The sequence below is a fragment of the Panthera pardus genome, unplaced genomic scaffold (genome assembly GCF_024362965.1).
Source record: "Panthera pardus isolate Hobbes unplaced genomic scaffold, ASM2436296v1 HiC_scaffold_18, whole genome shotgun sequence".
Lineage (NCBI taxonomy): Eukaryota > Metazoa > Chordata > Mammalia > Carnivora > Felidae > Panthera > Panthera pardus.
The window spans coordinates 15,580,709-15,600,406 of NW_026526743.1; the positions used below are offsets into that span (position 1 = coordinate 15,580,709).

Consider the following 19,698-nt stretch of genomic DNA (forward strand, 5'->3'; position numbering starts at 1 on the left):
TCTACATGGTTTGTGGGCTAACACGGAAGAAAAGGAGACACTTGGGGAAGGGAATTGTGGGAAGAATAAGGTTTGGAGGCAGATCAGAGGGTATTGAGTGGGGTCAGTCCTCACCTCATAGTGGGGGTGCTCAAGGGGTACAGCCTCAAATTGGGGAAGGCTTTTGCTGAACCAGGTGGTGACCGGGCGCTGCATGTTGATGGCGAATGGCTCAAAGCCTTCCTGGAGGCCACAGATGGCAAAGAACCGCAGGGAGCTCACATCCTGGCCCAGGTTCAGGTGACCCACCTGACCAGGTCCCAAGCTGCAGACAGGCAGGAAGCCTGGTGGGAGGGGATGGATGGGCAGGGGTGAGGATAGGTGGGCAGAGTGGGAGCAGGAGGGGAGGAGGTACTGTGGAAGGAAAGGATGGAACGGGGGAGACTAGGGATGCAGTGTAGGGTCAGATGAAAGAAAACCAGAAAGGGGCCACGAGGCCAGCCCTTACCATCCCCAACCTCAATTTCCCGGAAGGCCGTTTCAGAGCCTGAATCGGACATCAGGACCTCGCCATTGAGGGTGAAGATAATGGTGTTCTCTGTGAGGTCGATCATGCAGCCCACGACATCGCCTGACTGCCAGGGACGCCCGAACGGTTCACTGCCCAAGTGCCAGCGCTGGCCCTGTGAGGAGGTGAGGGGAAGATGTGGGGTGAGAGAGACACAGAGAAATGGAGACATGCAGAAGCGAGGAGAGACATGTAAAGATACACATGCAAGGCACTGGGTTCAAGACATGTGGGACAGACAAGGGGTCACCCCCACAGGGTCCCCATCTTTTCCCATATTTGCATCCATGATCTTTGGAATGTAAAGGATAGGCTTTCATGCTTTCCCTTCCCACTGATCTCTGTATCCCATCCCTTCTGCCTGCGTTCTCTACTCTTTCCGTGGCTGGTGCTAGGGTTATGCAGACCACCAAAGTGGTAGTCGGGGGTTCAGGGCCGTGGTAAGTTAGAGGGATGGAAGGGAAAAGTGAACCTACCAATGTCCCCTCTACAGACTCACATATACCTATATGCCCCCAGAATAGGTAAATGGATAACGAGATGGATGGATGGGAAGTAGGGTGCACGGCCAGAAGGAAGAATGGAATGGAAGCTTACTCTACATTGGTTGATACAAGGAAGGAAGAAATTATAGACAGATAGATGGATGAGTGGGTGGGTAGATGGATGGATAGGTGGACAGGTGGGTAAATGGATGAGTGGATGGATGCATGCATCAAATGATTTGATCGATAAGTGAAATCACAAATTGCTTAAATAAGTGAACGGCTAAACTAACAAAAAAATGAATAAACGGATGGAAATGTGGATGGGTAAGTGGTTATTTGGGCAGATGAGTAGATGGGTGGATAGTCGGATTTGTGGATAGGTGGATGGATGAATAGACAGATGGATGGTTGGATGGAAAGATGGATGATGGATAGATATGTGCATGGACAGAGAGGGATGGGTGAACAGATGGACGAGTGGTAAGGCAGATGCAGGGATGAGTGGACAGTGGGGCACAGACAGAGGCAGGGCTGGAGTGTATGAGTTGTGCGGAGGGACCACAGGGTCTGGCAGAAGGGAGCCCAGGGAGTACCCACGCGGTGCCCATTGAAGACATAGGCCAGCTCGTCAGCTCCCAGCTCCACGTCAGGCCGCAGCTCAGGCCTCGCCCAGCCCACTCGCATCTCACCGGTGGTGACTGCCTCGAACTCAAAGTACCAGCGGCCACTCTGCACCGCGTAGGATTTCTCTGCCCGGAAGATGCGCACCCGGTCCCAACGAGACTGGCTCTCCACCTGACCTACAGAGTCAGGGGCCAAGCAGAGTCAGAGACTGGGTGGGGAGCGGATCCCAAGGCACTGAGAGGTTGGTGGGAGACACCAGAGAAGGTAAGGGCCTTGGGGGGCTGGGGGAAGAGGGACGATTTCTTGGTGTTATAGGAGAACTGGTGAATCTCAGACTAGCCAGAGGTGGAAAGGACCTACTCAGTGAGACTCCTCCCCCACCCCCTCTCCTTAGCAGTCAGAGCCCTGAGAGAAGAGATGCTGACAGAGACAGAAAGTCGGGTCTGTCACTGTCATGGTCTAGGGTTAAGGGTCAAGATTAGGGTCGATGTTTAGATTTAAGCACCTAGAGCCAGATCAGGGAGAGAGTGTCAGAGTCAGGCTCTAGGAGGGGATAGAAATTGGAGTTGGGGACCACAGCCAGGATGGGTGGTTGAGGTTGGGATTGGGATAGGTCAGGGGTCAGGGTAAGGGTAGGGGTTAGAAGCTCTCTGAGTTCTTGGCTGGGTGGCTCCATGTTGAAGCTATGGTCCAGAGGTTAGAGGTTAGGAGTCAGCGTTGGGGGTCAGGAATTGGAGTCAGGGATTAGGGATAGTGCGCACTGGGCTCCTGACCTGGCAGCTCAGTGTTATAGCCATAGCCCAGGCAGGGCTTGTGTATGATGAAGGTCAGTGGTCAAGATTGGGTTCAGGGTCGGGGTCAGAGTAAGGGTCAAGGTTATGGAGTGCAGAAAGGCTCAATGTGGTAGATGTAGCCCATTCAGGGGCTGAGTCAGGCCAGAAATCAAGGGTCAAGGGACGAGGTCTGCATCACGGCAGGAGTCAGGGTCAGGAACCTGAGGTCTGCACTCACTGGGCTCCTGGTCAGGCGGCTCAATGTTGTAGCCATAGCCCAGCAGGGTGCGCACAGCCTGGCAGAGGCTGTCCCGGTTGCTGCGCTTGGTGGCCTCGTCCAGCAGCCGATAGGGCACGAGGCGAGGGTTTCGGCGCGCTGGGATGTCCTGCACAGCACTGTAGCTCCAGCCCTGGGCCACACGGTCTCGTGCCCACACGTTGTGCCCATTCTCTGCCAGCCGGTCCACCAGCGTCATCTGCGCCGGTGTCAGCCGCACGTGGCTCAGATCTAGTGGCGCCGGCTTGTACCCATTGCTCATCATGTACCTGTGGGTGTGGCAGGGCTTGGTGAGATGAGACACTCACCTCCACCTCTGGGCTCTGCTCAGTGGGATCTCTGACTTCTGACCCTTGCTCCAGGATTCCATGATCCTGAGCTCTGAGTTTTGGAATTGCTGACCTTTGATCTCTGACATCAGGGTTCTATGACTCTGTCGAATAAGCTTTGAGATACTTGGCTTCTTTACCCAGGATCCTGTGAGCCTAGCAAGGGCTTTCATGCCACTGACCTCTGGCCTCTCTGACCCCTGCATTGTGATTTTGGCAGCCTCCTCTTCAACCCTGGAACTCTGACCTCTCACTTCTAACTTTGAGGTTTCTTACCGCTGACCTCAGAACTCTATCACTTCAAATTCCTGGCTTTGGAGTCCTTGACCCCTGAACCCTGACCTCTATCCCCAAGGACCTCTCACCTATAATTTTAGGGACCCTCACTTATGACTCCAACAGCTTCTCACCTCTTTCTATTGACTCCTTGACTCTGACTTGGAGAAATGACCTCTGTTCTCTCATTTTCCCTGATTCCATGGCAGACCTTGACCTTGGGTCCTGACTCACACCCACTGTCCCTCTGGGACTCCTGCCTCCATAATCCTGACCCCTCCTCAGGACATTCACCACTGACTCCAGGGCCCTGACCCCTTGTCCTATGACCTTCACCCTAACCTGTGACCCTTTGTCTCTGACCTCAGCCTCATACAAGACCCCTCAACTGCCCAGCCCTTATCACGTCATCCCCAGCCCCCCCCCCCCCACCAAGCTCTGTTCCCCAGAGGGACCTGGGCCACCCGCACTCACGTCTTGGGGAGTTTGGTCTTCTTAAGGTTGTCCTCCGCCTTCTCATCTGCCATGCCCACGTGGCAGCCCAGTGCCAGCAGCGTCCTGGGGCGGGGTGGGAGGGCAGTGTCACCTCACACAGCCTTCCTGCCCCTGGCCTCCCCTCCCCCAGCCTGGCTTCCCTCCTCCCCCGCCCTTGTCGGTTTCTCACATCTCTTGCTCTGACTTTCTGGGTGTCTGTCCCCATCCCTCTGTCTCAGTCTCTGTCTCTCTGACTCCTGTCTGGCGTTGCTTCTTCGTCTCTGTATCTCTTTGACGGTGCCCATCTTTTCCTGTCCACTTACTTCTTTCCCTGATTCCACGTCTCTCTCTCTCTCTTACTGACTAGCTCTCTAGTCTCTCTAGCTGTCTGTCTCTGCTTCACAATCCCTGTCTCTCCTTGCCCTCTTCCTCACCAGCAGTCGGTCCCAGACCCTTGCTCCCTGCCCCCCCCCCTCACTTGAGCGTCTCCCCCGACATCTGCAGGTTGTAATTCCTCTCGGGCTCTGGTAGGCTGTGGAAGTCCACAAGACACGGGTGCAGCCTCTTATTGTCATCCCGAACCTGGAGAAACCCCAGTGTCAACTTTCAGGGTCCCTTCCCTCCCCCCAACACTCCCAGACTGTGGCCCCTGACCTCCTGCCCTTAGTTCTGCCACAAGAACCCCAAGGACGTCCTGGTGCCCTAAAGTCCCTTCCCCCAACCACTGGCCCCTCCCTGCTCACTCCCCCAACGGCAAGTCTAGCCTGAGTCCCTCATGCTGCAGGCGGCCCCTCACCGGGCCATAGGTCCAGCCCTGCTCGATGCGAGTCAGCGCCCAGAGTTCATGGATGTTCTCTGCCAGCTTCTCCCGAATGCGTTCCAGATGGGGAGGCAGGACAATCTGGAGGCAGGGAACGGTCATGAGATCCCTGTGTTCCTTCCAGGCTGCACCATGACCCCTCTCCCCAAGGACACGTATGAGCCCTGGACGGTTCCCCCAGATTTTCCCTGCTATTCTGAGCCCTGCTCCTCATCACCATCACCTGACTCCAGGGTTGACACTCAGTCCAGCTGAGTAAGGACTTCGAATCATGGAATTAAGGAATTATCTAGGAATTGGGACTCTCTCCCCCTTTGGACTGGTTGTTCCATGAGGACAGGGCCTGGGGCTGCCTCAGTTTCCACCACTTCCCCAGCCCATCCCACAGCCAGGCTCAGAGGAGATGCTTGGAAAGTGGTTGCTGAATGAATGGGCGAGTCTCTTTCCTTCTTTGTACGATGAGGATCGGAACAATACTTACCTCATAAGGATTCAGTGATATAATCCAGATAACTACTCAATCTTACGTCGTTTATGTAAGTGTCTGGCGCACAGTGGGTGCATAATAAATATTTATGTTGTTAGTGTTCTACAGACAAGAGATAATGATGGTTCGTTCGGACCAGGGCAGGCCATGGGGGGAAGCAGAGGGGGTGGGAGGGATGTCCAGGAGGCCAAGTGGACAGCCCATGAGGCTGAGAAGCTGGGGGAGCAGGAGGGAGACATCCAGAAGGGGGCCCAGGCTCTGTCCTGGCTACAGGGGATGGCTAGTTCACCATGAAATAATATCACTATTGCTACTGATAACACTAACTGTATTGAGTCCTTCCTATTTACTCAGGACTGTGCTGAGCGCTTCACAGATATTCATCTAACCTCCACAACTGTGAGACAAGGTAGGTTCTGTTGTTATCCCCTTTCCTCACAGATGAGGAAACTGAGGCACAGAGAAGTAAAGCCACATACGTACGGTAACACACAGAAAATCAGACCCTCGTGGTCAGGCTCTTGAACACAACTTATGTGGCCTCTGATAGGGACATGTTTGTGGGGGTGGGGAGTTCAAGTTGGGACAGGAGGAGCGGGAAGGCCCAGATGGAAGGGATGCCAACAGACTAGTGGAAAAGATCTCAAACTTTGGAATCCGCACATGGGTTCAAATCAGCTGTGTGGCTTATATAGGTTGCTTAACTCTTCTGGGTCTCACTTTCCTCAACTGTAAATCAGGGGCAATAATAGTCTTTTCTTGGGGCGCCTGGTTGGCTCAGGCGGGTGAGCATCCAACTCTTGATTTCAGCTCAGGTCATGGTTCTCACGGTTTGTGAGATCGAACCCCACATGGGGCTCTGTGCTGTGGGCACAGAGCCTGCTCGGGACTCTCTCTGACCCTCCCTGGTGTGTGTGCACATGCTCTCATGCTCTCTCTAAAAAAAAAAAAAAAAAAAAACCCAAAAACTTTAATAATTGTCCTTTCTTTAGGGGGCTACAGTGAGGACTCCCAGAAGGTGGGATTCTGTCTTCCGAGAGTTCTTTGCCTCCACTCTGCCTCAGCTTCCCAATCTGTTGTTAAACAACAAGATTCCCAGCTTCCAAATCAGCTCCCCACCTCCCTGACTCCTAAGGGAGTCTGTCTCACCAGGAAACCCTTGCAGGGCAGGCAGTACCTGGACAGTGTCCACAGGGCAGGGCACAAAGTCAGTGTGTGAGAGGCAGCGGCTGGGTCCCACCAGGTGGGGCCCTTGAGGCCCCTCCCGCCGATACTCCTTGATGGGCTCCAGATGAAGTCGCTCTCGAGGGAGCACAGCTTCATGGCATGGGGCATAGCCAGGTGGAGGGAGGAACTTGAATTCGCCATGGCGGCCACCAAGAAGGAACCGTACCCTGAGTGGGAGAGTGGGGTTACTGGTGAGGCAGATTACAAGGAGAATCTGTGCTCCCAGGGTAAGGGAGCAATCCTGGGATCTGTGGAAAGTTCTGGGAAAGATCACCGGGCAGCCATGGAGTCATGGAGATCATTTAAGGTCAAAGAGAATGTCTGAGGTCAACGAGAATCAGTGGAAAATCAAAAAAGGAGGGGGCACCTGGGTGGCTCAGTCGGTTGAACGTCCAACTTCAGCTTGGGTCATGATCTCACAGCTTGTGAGTTCGAGCCCTGCGTCAGGCTCTGTGCTGACGGCTCAGAGCCTGGAGCCTGCTTTGGACTCTGTCTCTCTCTCTCTCTCTCTCTCTCTCTCTCTCTGCCCCTCCCCACTTGTGCTCTCTCTCTCAAAAATAAACATTAAAAAAAAAAAAAGGAAAGTGTGGGTTCATTGGGAGTTAATGCAAGATCATAGAAAGATCCACTGGAAGAGACCTTGGCTCAATAGAATGTTTGAGGATACTGAAGGTTTCTGGGAGACCAAGAAGGTCATCCGGAAATCACGGAAAATCTGGTGTAACTATGAGATAACCCTAATCACCACTGAATGGACACTGGGAAGCTCTTTACAGAGCTTGGGATCATTGGGAAAAGACTGAGTTACTGAGAGACCTTTGAAATAATTGGGGATATTGAGGAATTATGGTCACTGGGGGATCATGGAATAATTAGAAGATCACTGGGAGATGCTGGGATCACTGAAAAGCGGTTAAAAGCATGGAATCATTGGGAGAATCCAAGATAATTTGGGGGGTCATTGGGAGGGTCTGGGTCATTGGAAGAGAGCTGTCAGATTCTGGAGTCATTTGGAGGTCACTGGAATGACATAGAGTCATTGGGAGAGTCTAACATCATTTGGGAATTAACTGGAAGAGTTATTAGAAGGTCATTGTGCAATTTGGAGGACACGTGAAAGTCGCTGGAAGGATATGGGGTTGGGAAGAAGCTGAGGTCTTTGGGAGGGTCTGGATCAATGGGAGGACACTAAAGTGTTTGGGACCATGTAGAGATCACTGGGACCTTCCCGTAGGGATCTGACCAGTCAGTCCTGAGGGTAGGCTGCCCAGTGAAGGTAGGCTCCTGGCCTTATAGTAGGCCATGTTGTAACTAGGGAAGGTGTCTTGGGACAGTCCCAGGTCTGGGGCCTGGCAAGGGGCAAAGGCAAGTCCTCACTTGACACCAGCCGAGAAACTGACAACAGGGAAGAAGAGTCCATCCAGGTTGAAGGCCTCAAAGACGCCCTGCACAGGACAGCCATTGATTCGGAAGGAGATGGATGGCACGCTGAGGTCCAGGCAGCAGCTGACGACATCCTCAGGGGCCAGGAGGTGCTGCCCTGGGGAAGTCACTGGGCGTGCCACGTGTCCTGCGCCAGGGTCACAGGGAAGAGTCAAAAGTCAGGGGTCTCAAGACCTCACTGGTCAGAGTCTAATGGTCTCAAGAGGCAAGAGTCAGATATTAGAGAATCTTATGGGATCTGGATCCTGGAAACCCTAAGGTCGAGTGTTCCCATGGAGGGTCCTGGATCTCTGAGATAAGGGAGGAGGTCAAGGTTCCCCTGAAGTTAGGGTCTTGAGAGCTGTGGAGTCAGAGATTACAGTCACCCTGGAGTTAGAATTCTGGAACCCTTGGGGGCTGGAAGTCAAGGGTCAGAAGTCATAATGATCTGGGCAGTTTTCAAGGATCTCTTGGGTCAGAGATCATACATCTCCTGGGGTCAGAGTTCTGGAGACTATGAGGAAGCAGGTTAGGGGCAAGATTCTGGAAGCGTTAGGGTTGGGGTCTTGGAAAATTAGGAATCAGAGGTCAAAATTTGGCCTCTCGTGGGGATCAAGATCCCAAGAAGCCTAAGGTGTATGGTGAGAGTCTGAGAAGCTCTGGGGCCAATGATCGGGGATGAGGGTCCCCGGAAGGGTCAGGTACCTGTCCAGAGGTGCAGCCCATCAAATCCGTAGGAATAGAGGTCATCACCGACCCCGTTGCCGCCCCAGCCCTCGCCGCCACCGGGGTAAGGGCTGTAGCCCTCAGTGAGGGCCCAGCCCACCCGCAGGTGGGTGGCCTGAGCTGTCAGGAACGGAGCCACCTCGTCCACCATCACCTCAAAGTACCATTTGCCGTACTGTGTGGAGCCCTCTGCTCGGCCCACAAAGATGTTGGGGCGGATGCTGCAGGGAAGATGGGACAGGAGAGGGGGTGAGGGAGAGGTGGGGAGCAAAGCCAGGTTGTTGCAGGGTTGGGGGGGGGAAGGGAGAAGAGAAGGAGAGATACACACAGGAAAAACAGAAGGCAGAGACATGGAGACAGAGAGAGAGAAAGCAGAGACAGAGACCTCAAAAAATAGAGAGAGATGGGTGAGAGACAGAGAAAACGAAATGGAGGAGAAATAGAGACAGATACAGGGGGAGATAGATAGCAAAAAGAGCAAATGCAGAAAAAGACAGAGAAAGAGAGAGGAACAGACAGAGGCAGAAATGGAAGAGGGAGAGAGGACAAGAGGAGGGGGGGCCGGGGGTGAGCTGGGGCAAGAGAGGACATCTGTGAGGACCAGGTGTTAAGTCTTGGGGTGGGAGACTGAGGAAGGGACATCCACCTGGGTGTGGAGTCTCTGATCTGGGAAAGGGTTAAGAGGTCTGGGGTCAGGGTGAGGTCAGGCTGGGGTCAGGGGTTACGGGCCAGACCTGGTGACATAGTTGATGAGGCTTGTCTGCAGCAGAAGCTCACGGCCAGGGAGCAAGTTCTCGGTAATGAGATCTTGGTTGGAGCGCACGGCCACGCCATTGCACACACAGAGGGAACACAGCACATCGAGCACCTGGAGGTCGAGGTCAGAGGTCAGGTTGTGAGAGCACCAGGGCGGGGAAATCCAGGGTGGAAAGCCAGAAGTTAAGGATAATGTGCCAGGACAAGAGGTGGAGATTTTGATGGGCAAGGAGGTGGTGGAAGTGCGAGGTCAGGGCTCACAGAGGAAGGTCAAGGGTCAAAGAGAAAGGTCAGGCCGGGGGCCGCAGGATCTGGGGTAAGACGTCAGCAGTGTTAAGGAAGGAGAGACTGGAGTAGGAGGTGAGGAGTCAGAGGGAGGAGGGAAAAGGTTGGTTAGTGATCAGGAGGAGATCAGCAGGGGCTGCACACGTGTGTCTTCGGGTGCCAGGTGATAATGTACATGTGTGAGGTGGTTAGAAATTGTTCAGCGGGGCGGGGTGCCTGGGTGGCTCAGTCGGTTGAGGGTCCGACTTCGGCTCAAGTCATGATTTCGCGGTCTGTGAGTTCGAGCCCCGCGTTGGGCTCTGTGTTGACAGCTCGGAGCCTGGAGCCTGCTTCGATCCTGTGTCTGCGTCTCCCTCTCTCTCTCTCTGCCCCGCCCCCACTCACACTCTGTCTCTCTGTCTCTCTCAGAAACGGGTAGGACCTGTGGCGAGCTGGAGGGCGTATATGCAGCCCACCTAAAGACTACAAAATCAGAAATTAAAAAATAAAAATGTTGCAGAGATCTAATGAAGCACACCTGTGGCCCAGAATCCATTTAAGAACTGTAAGTTTAAGACCCTTGTGTTGAGATGGAAGCATGTGGGAGTGGAGTCCAGGTAAGAGACAAGATGGGGAGGAGAAAGGGAGTGAGGGAGGTGGAGAATTCCGGGGCCCTGGGAAAAGGTCAGGGTTCAGAGTTCAGGGGATGAGAGGTCAGGGCGAGGGGCCAACCTTGTGGTTCCTCCCGTGCTTGTCCAGGAGGGAGATGATGGACTTGATGTGGTTCTCCTGGATGATATTCAGGACCTCAGGACTCTCAATCAGGACACAGTACAGCACCTCCAGGATCCCTGTGCAGGTGGCAGAATGGTAGGCGAGTGACTGCGGCCCTCCCCTGTGCCAGCCCCTGTCCCCTCCCCCTGGGTTCTCCTACCAGAGGAGGCCTCCAGCCGATCGAGCTTGCTGACCAGCCAGTCCAGGTTGGTGGAGAAGAGGGCACAGTTGGTACGATTGCCACGGATCAGAGAGGCTGAGGGTGGCAAAGAGGCGTCAGACCCCATGGCACTGAGGAGCTGGGGTGCTCTAGGGGAAGCCAGAACCGGGCCCCTTACCCAGGAGTTCATAGAGCAGGTTCACAATCTCTTTCCAGGACTCGGCTGCCTCCTCCCCTGCAAATTCGGCAAAGTGGGCAGCCGTGGTGTAGACATTTAGGCGGTCAATGCAGTTCAGGACCAGGGAGAGCATCCCCTAGGGTGGGGAAAAGGGGCGGGTCACCATGGGAGTCCCAGGCCCTCTCTTCCTTGCCCTTCTTGGATTTGCTAATTCATTCAACTTCAACAACCAGCAGCTATGTTCCCAGATCCAACAACATTAGCTCCACGTTCCCGTTCACTCCCATCACCCTCCTCTCCTCCTCAGTTCCCCACATCCGTCCTTGTCCTCTCTGCCTCGGTTCCCAACATAACACGTCCTTATTAACATCAGGACTGCGGCCCCCGGGTGGCTCAGTCAATTAGGGGTCCAACTTTGGTTCAGGTCACGATCCCATCGTTCGTGGGTTCAAGCCCCGCGTCCGACTCTGTGCTGACAGCTCAGAGCCTGGAGCCTACTTCGGATTCTGTGTCTCCCTCTCTCTCTGCCCCTCCCTTGCTTGTGCTCTCTCTCTCTCTCAAAATTAAAATAAACATTAAAAAAAAAGACCATCAGGACTGACTGTGCTTTTCCTTCCCGAAGTTTTCTTTCCATCCTATCCACTTCCAAGCATCCCACTCTGGGTCCTAGCTGGCTCAGTTTACTCTCCGCGCCAACCACCCGAGAGATTTTTTTTTTTTTTTTTTGCATTTTACATTTTAAACTTTGTCTTCTCTTATTGTGAATTATAAAAGGCATACAGAAAAGCACATACAATAATACATACAGTCAGCTCTTGTTATTCGCGGTAGTTAGGTTCTATAAAGTCACCATGAACACGGAGTTAGCAAATCCTGAACCACTCACCTCTCCCGGGGAAAACACGGGGAGTTGCTCTGAATCACGTTTTCGTCAATCAATACATAATCTTGGCACATATGTGTGTCCGTTTAAAGACACTGATTTAATATATATTGATGATGCATTAACATTAAATTCACGGCCAACAGCACTCTAACTCCTCCTAAATGAAGCATATCCCCCCCTTATTTTCTCCATAAGGCCCACCACAGCCTCTTGCCCTCGAGAGCACTAGACAGCACGTTAGCGCTACACTTGGGGGCCACTTTAAACAGCGAACTCAACAAAAAAACACCAGCGTGTGGAAAATGTGGCACTAAATATACCATGAAAAGGACACCTGTTTACAGGCCGACTGCTGAAACAAGAAGGCGCAGCATCACCCTGTTCAGCCTCAGCCGGGAACATGAGGGCCACCGACACAAATTTTTTGCCACTCCCCACATGTTCACATGTGACCACGAAGATGTTGCAAGTATTGATGTGAGGGTCACAAATAGATTTTAGCAAGTAGGCAAATTTGCAAAGGCAGATCTGTGCACACCAAACATCAAACGTGTATGGCTCAACAGATACAAAGAACACCTGTGCAACCGTGACCCAAGCCCGGAAAGAGACCACCGCCAGCCACGCAGAAGTCGCCTGGATGCCCCTCCTGACCACACAAACCTCTCTGCGAGGAATAACCGCTGTCCTGGCTTTTGTAGAAATCCTCTCCTTGCTTTTCTATTTTTACCGCCTATGTATGCGTCAGTAAACAGTCTAATTGAGTTTTGCCTGTTTTTGAACTTGGCGTACACAATAAGTATTCTTCTGGACATGGAGTCTTTTGCTGGGTGTTATGTTTTAAGTTCAAGAACACCGTTTCACGTGGCTGTAGTCCCTTCATTTTCGTGGTGGAGTAGTATCCATATCCGCTGTGTGTGTGAACACGCGACATTTGCGGATCCATGCCGGTGGTGGACATTTGGGCTGTTTCTAGCTTTTGGCCATTACGTATAGCGCTACTGTGACAATCACTGTGTCTTTATGCTGGGGGCCCCTATCACTAGTAAGAGAGGCAGCACACGGGGGTAGAGGGCGGTTGGAGTCACACAGAGTGGCTGAGTCACTAACTAGTCGTGATTTTAGGGAACCCATCCCTCTTGTGGCTCCCAAAGTGAAAGTCCTCACCCAGAGCCTGGCCTTCGTCACCTCTCTGCCCTCATCTCCTCCCACTCTGCCCCTAGCTCACCCTGTCCCAAGTCGCCCTGGCCTCCTCATGGTTCTAGAACCTGCCAAGCACACTCCCTGTGCACTGCTCTCCCCTTTGTCTCCTCTCTGTCCCTCCCCCAGGTGTACATGTGGCTGCCTCTCTTCACTCAGGTCCCCTCCCTGACCAGTCTATTTTATTTATTTTTTATTTTTTTTTAAAGTTTATTTATTCTGAGAGAGACAGTGACAGTGCAAGTGGGGGAGACACAGAGAGAAAGAGACAGAGAATCCCAAGCAGGCTCTGCTCTGGCAGTGAAGAGCTGGACGCAGGACTCGAACCCACAAAATCGTGAGATCGTGACCTGAACTGAAACCAAGAGTCAGGCGCTCAACCCACTGAGCCATCCAGGTGCCCCTGTTGTATTTTTCTTTTAAGTTTATTTATTTATTTTGAGAGAGCACGCGTGAGCAGGGGAGGGGCAGAGAAAGAAGGAGAGCGAGAATCCCAAGCAGACTCCACACTTGGTGCTCAGTGCTAGGCTCAATCCCACGATCCTGAGATCGTGACCTGAGCGGAAATCAAGAGTTTGGACACTGAACCGACTGAGCCACCCAGGCGCCCACTGATCACTCTGTTTTAAGGATTTAAAAAAATTTTTTTAAATTTATTTATTTTTGACAGCAGGACAGAGAGAGTGAGCAGGGGAGGGGCAGAGAGAGAAGGAGAGAGAGAATCTCAAGCAGGCTCTGCACTGTCAGCACGGAGTCTGAGGTGGGGCTCAAACCCACAAACTGTGAGATCATGACCTGAGCCAAGACGAATAGTTGGATGCTTAACCAACTGAGCCACCCAGGCTCCCCAAGACCACTCTATTTTAAATTGCAACAACCCCAGCACTCCCTGCTACTTCCCTCCTTTATTTTTTTCTCAGTACTTATCATCTTATATACCATGTAATTTTCTTATTTTATTGATCATCATCTATCCTCCTCACATGTCAGTTCCATAAAGACAGAGATTTTTGTCTGTTTTGCTGACAGCTGTACCCCTTGGCATATTTGTTGGGGAGATAGATGGCTGTTATTTAATCTCTCTGAGCTTCTGTGATCCATCTGTAATATGGGAATTACAACCCCCATGGGGTTATCAGGAGGATGTCATGTATATAGCACCCTTAGCACACAATAAAGGCCAAATTCAAAGTAATAATAACCACTAACACCTATATATCATCTGCTACGTGCTGGCACGGTTCTAAACGTTTGGCCTATACTAATTCCACTCCACAAATAAGTTTCGTTGTTGTTACTATTATCACTTTTGGATCAGATTGGGGAGTCCCTGGAGAGGAGGAGGGTCAGTTGTTAGCCTTTAAACGAACATGCTCCCCTATCACCCGGTGGGGACATCAGACCTCGGGGCCTTTGTCCAGTCCCCTCCTCCCACCCCGTGCGGTCCCCCTCACTCTGACCCCCTGTTGGGCGGAGCCCGCTCCACATCTCTTCCCTTCTTGCTCTCAGAACACACGGACCCCCCCAGCTCCTGACTCCAGCAGAGGACCCTCCCTGACGCCCCAAAACCCACCTCTGGCCCTGCGCCTCCTCCCATACCCCACTTTGGTTCAGTCCTCCCAACTGCGGGCCGAGCCCCCACAGACACCATTCCCCCCCCCACTCCCGAGTCCCGCAGCGTCATCCTCAGACTTCTTCCCAGGCCTGGCCGCTTCTACAGGCTTCGCCTCGGCACAGACCTGCGCTTAGGCCCCGCCCCACTCCGGGGTAAGGGATCAGGCCTGCCCCACCCCCTTCGCTCCGGTCGCAACTCGCTCCCACCCGCACCGCCCCTGCTCTGACAAACGCCCTGCCTTTCCCTCAAGGCCCCGCCCACCACCCCAAATTCTCCTCAAGGCCCGCCCCCTCACTTGTTCCCCGAAGGCCTGCGGCCCCGCCCCGTTTATACAGGCCCCGCCGGCTCTGAAACCACTACAGACGCCTTCAGGTCCCTCAGGCTCCGCCCCGCGGCCCCGCCCCGCCCCAACCTCGCTGCGGCCCCACCCCTCCCTCAGGCTCCGCCCCCGCGTCCACAGGCCCCGCCCCGCCCTCGCCACGGCCCCACCTCCTCCTGGAAGAGGCTCTGGCGGTTGCGCAGGCTGCGCAGCTTGCTCTGCTTCTCCTCGTGCTGCAGCTCCTCGGAGGGCGGCTCGAAGTAGCCGATGAGGTCCTGCAGGCTCAGGATGACACCCTCGATGGGCAGCGCTGTGCCAGCTGGCGGCCCCGAGCCCCGCGGCTTCCCGCTGAAGCTGTCCAGGCCCCTGTGGGGACGGCGCACCTGTCAGCCAGGAGCCCCGAGCGCTGACTATCATTGAGGCGCTCGCGAGTCCCACCCCCTGTCCCCAAAGGACTCTTACAGACACACCTATTCTACAGAGGGGGAGACTGAGACTCGGAGACAGACATTGGCCTGAGGCCACACAGTGGCCAGCGACAGAGCTAGGACTGGGACTCACTCCTGTGTAAGCACAGGGGGGTGGGTGGAAGCAGGTGTCAGGGCTGGGGAGGTCCAGGATCAAGGATCTGGGTGTCAGGGGTGATCAGGGATGTGAAGTCAAAATCATGGTTGTCAAGGTCAGATTAGGGGTCAAGTGTACAGAAGTCAGAGGTTTAGAGGTTAGGGATCCTGTGTATGTTAGGGGTGTGGAAGTCAGAGGTGGGATTAGAGGGGTCAGGTGTATGACCACGGGGAGCCTGGGGGTCAAGGCGTGGCCCCGCAGGGGGCGGGGGGGGGGGCAGAGTGGGCAGAGTGGCTCACTTGACAAACTGGTTGTACAGGCCAGCGGTGCTGTAAATCATGCGGGCAGCCTGGGACTCCTCCTGCTGGCAGCGAGTCAGTGACAAGGCGTCGTCCATATGGCCTTCCTGGTGCAGCATGGCCTGGCAGTGGCGGGGGGGGGGGGGGTGGGGGCGGGCAGAGAGGTCAGGAGTGGGCCCAGCACCAAGGACGGATCATCTGCCCCCAGATCTCCATCCAGATTCTAGCCCCAAAGCTGCCCCCATCCTCCACTAAATCTCTCTGCCAGACACCCCCTTCTATCCCTCTTCATCTGACTCTTATTCTCTGTCCCTCCCCCCGCCCCCGCCCCCCCCCCCCCCCCCCGTCTCCCCTCTGCCTCTGGCTCCATCTCCCTGCCCCTCTTTGTTTCTGTCTTTGTCTCTCTCCCTACGTCTCACATCGCTACCCCATGCTTTGTCTCTTTCTCCCTGTCTTTCCCACTCTGTCTGTATCTCCATCTCTCTCTGCCTTCTGTCTCTATCCGCCTTTGATTCTGTGTTTGTGTCTCCCTCTCTGACTGTCCTGTCTATCTGTCTGTCTCCAGGCCAGACCCTTTCCACCTGTATCTACTGCTGACTTAACACCCTCCCACCAGAAAGGTGTAATGACACCCTCACTTAACATGTCCCAGGCTGAATGCCTGAAAGCCTCTCTGTAAGATGAGACCATCTTCCAGCTTTCTCCTGAGCTGACCTCCCAGCGCCTCGTCCAGTCCTGTGGCTGTAAATACCACCCACCGCTGACGGCTCCCACTACCCGCCTCGGACCAGGCCCATTTCTATATCCTCCGCTCAGGTATCCAACTACAAGCTTCGTTTTTTTTTGAAACGAGCATCTCCCTAGTCTTCCCACTCATTCACTCTTTATCGAGGGGCTCTGTTCTACACATTGGATCCCTGTCATCCTGAGCTGCTGACACTTGGCTGTCCCCGACTCAGTTAATGGCATTTCCATCCTTCCAGTGGCTCAGGGCAAAAATCATGGCATCATCCTCGACCCCTGCCCCTCTCACCTCGAGATCCAGTCTGTCGGGAAATCCTGTTGGCTCCGCCCTCAAGCTACACACATAATCTGCCACCTTCCCCACCCTGGTCCTGTCCACTGTTTTCTCCCACCTGACCATGGCAGCAGTCGCCTCCCTGGGCTCCCTATTCCAACTCTGGGCCTCACCCCAAACCTATCTATTCCCACGAGCAGCTAAGGAACCTGAGTTAGGTCACCTCCCTGGCCTGCTCAAAACTCTACTGGGGTTCCATCTCACTAGGAGTAAAAGGTGGGACCCTCCCCATGGCCCACAAGGCCCTACATGATCTGCTCCCATCTCCTCTCTGTCCTTATCTTCCAAGACTTGTCCCTCAATCACTGCGCTCCAGCCAAACTGGATCTTCTTTCTGTTATTGCAACAAATCAACCTCATTCCAACCTCAGGGCCTTTGCACATGCCATGCCCTCTGCCCAGAGTAGCTTTTCCACTCTGCAGCTGGAATGCTATGTACTTCATTACAGGTGGTTTATTTACCATGTCTGAGTCTGGGAGGGCAGGACACAGGTCTGTATATCTCATCTATTTTTCCACACACACATCTAGAACAACTGGGACACTCCATAATTTGCCGAATGTTATTCTTGGTCTGTTTGTCACTGTCTTTGTCTCTTTTTGTCTTTTCCATCTCTGCTTCTCTGTCTCTATCTTTCTCTGTTTTTCTGTCTCCATGTCTTTTTGTCTCTGCTTTTCTCTGTCTCTATGTTTCTCTCTCCCTCTCTCTCTTTCCCTGTCCTTCTCCCTTTCTCCCTCTCCCTCTCTCTCCCTTTTCTCTCTCCTTCTCCCTCACTCTATTCATTCTTTCCATCCCATTTTTCCTCTCCCTCTCCCCCCTGTATATCTATCCCTCTTTCTTTTTCCTCTCTCAATCTCAGTTTGTCTTTGAGTCCCCATCTTTCTCTCAGTCCTACCCTCAAACTCCCAGAGGCTCAAGCATGATCACCTCTCGGTCTCCTTCCTGCCCCTGCCAGCACCCCCGCCCCTTCCCCTCACCAGGCACCCACCTTCTTCTTGAGCACGCCAAGCCTCAGGGCCTTGGGGTCCGGGGCCGCATAGGTGAGCCACAGGCCTGAGGCCACGTGCTGCACGAAGCACAGTGACTCCCCATACTTGATCTCAGGGGGACCCATGCCGTCCACATCCCGCTTGGGGGCCGTATCCAGCTTCTCCTGCAGGGGCAGGGGACAGAGGTCAGCCTCCTCTGCCTGCGCATTTAATCGGGGAGAGACTGCAGAATGGAGGCTGGGGCCGGATTTGGGGCCCCAAGTGAGGGAGGGCACCCTGACCCCACCGACCTTGGAGATGCGGAAGCAGAAGGAGGTCGCCTTGGTGTGGGCCTTGCTGGCATCGACCACCATCAGGCCCTGGTCCTCGGTGAGCGCCAGATACCGCCCAGTGGTAACATGCCGGATACGAAGAGGCTGGCCCCAGCGGAGGTGGCTCCCACTCCAGCTGCAAAGGGTGAGGGTGCCGGGGGGGGTCAGAGGATCCCCCAGTCCTCCCATGGACACCACAGTCTTGGTCCAAACCTCATCAAGCCTCCAGCCTTCTTCCAGGGGGGCCCAAACCTTCCTTGGGGCCCTCAAATCTTTCTTAGGACCCCCTGGCCCTCCTTTGGGAACCCCAGTCCTATCTCAGGCCCTCACAACTTCCTCAGGGCTCCTCAGTGCTCCCAGTTTCCCCAGACCCACCACTTTCTCTCCCTCTACTCCCCACACTTTTACTCGGGATCCCCAATCTCTCCTCAGGAACGCCCACCCTCCCCTAGGTCCTTTTCCTCCAGGACTCTGGGACCCTGAAGACCTTCATCACCTTCTGGGGCTCCCCAGATTTCCCCTCAAAATCCTCCAGTTTCTTTCTCAGATCTTCCTTCAAGACCCTCTCTCCCCTCCCAGGCCCCCCAGGAGCTCTTAGCCCCAGCCCCAGCCCCTCCCACCTGATTCTCAGTGGCTCCAGTCTCCAGAGGGAGCGGGCATGGGTGCACACAGATCCCCCCTCGTAGTGGACGAGTCTGGGGACACGGGAGAGAGTGAGGTCAAGGGTTCAGTCGCCCTCCTCCCAGAATGTGATCCCCAACCCCACCCATAGGGTCCAGGTGGCCCGAGCCTGCTTTTACCCTTCCCCTCCTGCCCCAACACCCCAGGGCCTCTTGTCTCCAACCCAGACCTGCGCTGGTCCTCGCTGTCAGCGGGGGAAATGGTAAGACACTCATCCATGTGTCCGTGAAAGAGGCGAAGGACGTGGCCTCCGGTCACATAGCCTGGAAAGGAGCAAGGGAAAGTGTTCATTGTAGGGCTGGAGCCCTGGAGAGGCCTGGGAGCCAAAGTGGAGTTCAGGGGTCCTGCTTCTCCCCTGTGGGAGGTTGGGGATCTGAGTTTTAGGATCTAAAGTGGCAGTCTGAGATTTGGGCTAAGTTTGAGGCCTGAAGCAGGGGTATGAGATTTGGGGTCCGAGGTGGGGAATCTAAGTTTGGGGGTCTGGGTATACAGGGCTGAGGTTGGGGGGGGAATGTGGGTCTGAGTTTGGATTTCTGAGGTTGGGGGTCAGAGGTTTAAGTCTAACATTTCTGGATATTGGGCTCTGAGTGTCAGGTCTTGATTTGGGGTCTGGGTTTAGAGGTTTGATGGTTGGGTCTGAGGTTGGGGTCTGAACTTTGAAGGTTGATTTTGGAGTTCTGAGGTTCGGGGTCTGAAGTTATCGTCGACAGTTTCGAAGTCTGAGTTGGAGAAGCTTCAGAGTTAGAAGTTGGTGGGTTTGACATTAAGGCCTGAGTTTCAGGATCTGTGGTTTGAGTCTCAGCTTGGGTGTGGGGTTTGGGTGTTAAGAGCTGGGGTCAAAGTTTTGGGGTCATGCTTTGGGATCTTAGCACGGGAAGAATTTGGAAGATGATTTTAGATGTCTGGGGTTAAAGTTTGGAGATCTGAGGTCAGTTGGCTGAGATTTGGCGTCGGAATTAGAGGTCTTGGCTTGGATATCTGAGTTTGAATGTGGGGGTCTGGGTGTGGGGAGCTGAGGTCTCCATCTGTATTTGCCTTCTAAGGCTTGCGGATCTGAGGGCTAAGTTCCAAATGCGGTGCTCTAAGCTTTGGATCTGAGTTTAAGGGTCTGCCCTCCAGGACCTTGAGTGGGGCATGTGAGTTTTGGAGTCTA

At 54.1% G+C, this 19,698-nt stretch overlaps 1 protein-coding gene across 4 annotated transcripts in view; it reads right to left on the bottom strand.

The window, feature by feature from the left end:
* RYR1 (ryanodine receptor 1) overlaps positions 1–19,698 on the bottom strand; it is a 115,845-nt gene that overhangs the window by 87,608 nt on the left and 8,539 nt on the right. For all 4 annotated transcript variants that reach the window (XM_053906005.1, XM_053906003.1, XM_053906004.1 and 1 more), the window contains exons 8-27: positions 18,715–18,808; positions 18,485–18,559; positions 17,844–18,000; positions 17,553–17,717; positions 15,486–15,607; positions 14,793–14,988; positions 10,603–10,738; positions 10,425–10,520; positions 10,223–10,341; positions 9,205–9,338; positions 8,450–8,691; positions 7,700–7,892; positions 6,273–6,489; positions 4,585–4,689; positions 4,267–4,370; positions 3,789–3,872; positions 2,671–2,978; positions 1,633–1,835; positions 488–662; positions 115–323 (exon numbers count right to left, since the gene is read on the bottom strand). In XM_053906005.1, coding sequence (XP_053761980.1) covers positions 115–323; positions 488–662; positions 1,633–1,835; positions 2,671–2,978; positions 3,789–3,872; positions 4,267–4,370; positions 4,585–4,689; positions 6,273–6,489; positions 7,700–7,892; positions 8,450–8,691; positions 9,205–9,338; positions 10,223–10,341; positions 10,425–10,520; positions 10,603–10,738; positions 14,793–14,988; positions 15,486–15,607; positions 17,553–17,717; positions 17,844–18,000; positions 18,485–18,559; positions 18,715–18,808 — 3,134 coding nt within the window. The remainder of the gene's footprint in view (positions 1–114; positions 324–487; positions 663–1,632; positions 1,836–2,670; positions 2,979–3,788; positions 3,873–4,266; positions 4,371–4,584; positions 4,690–6,272; positions 6,490–7,699; positions 7,893–8,449; positions 8,692–9,204; positions 9,339–10,222; positions 10,342–10,424; positions 10,521–10,602; positions 10,739–14,792; positions 14,989–15,485; positions 15,608–17,552; positions 17,718–17,843; positions 18,001–18,484; positions 18,560–18,714; positions 18,809–19,698) is intronic.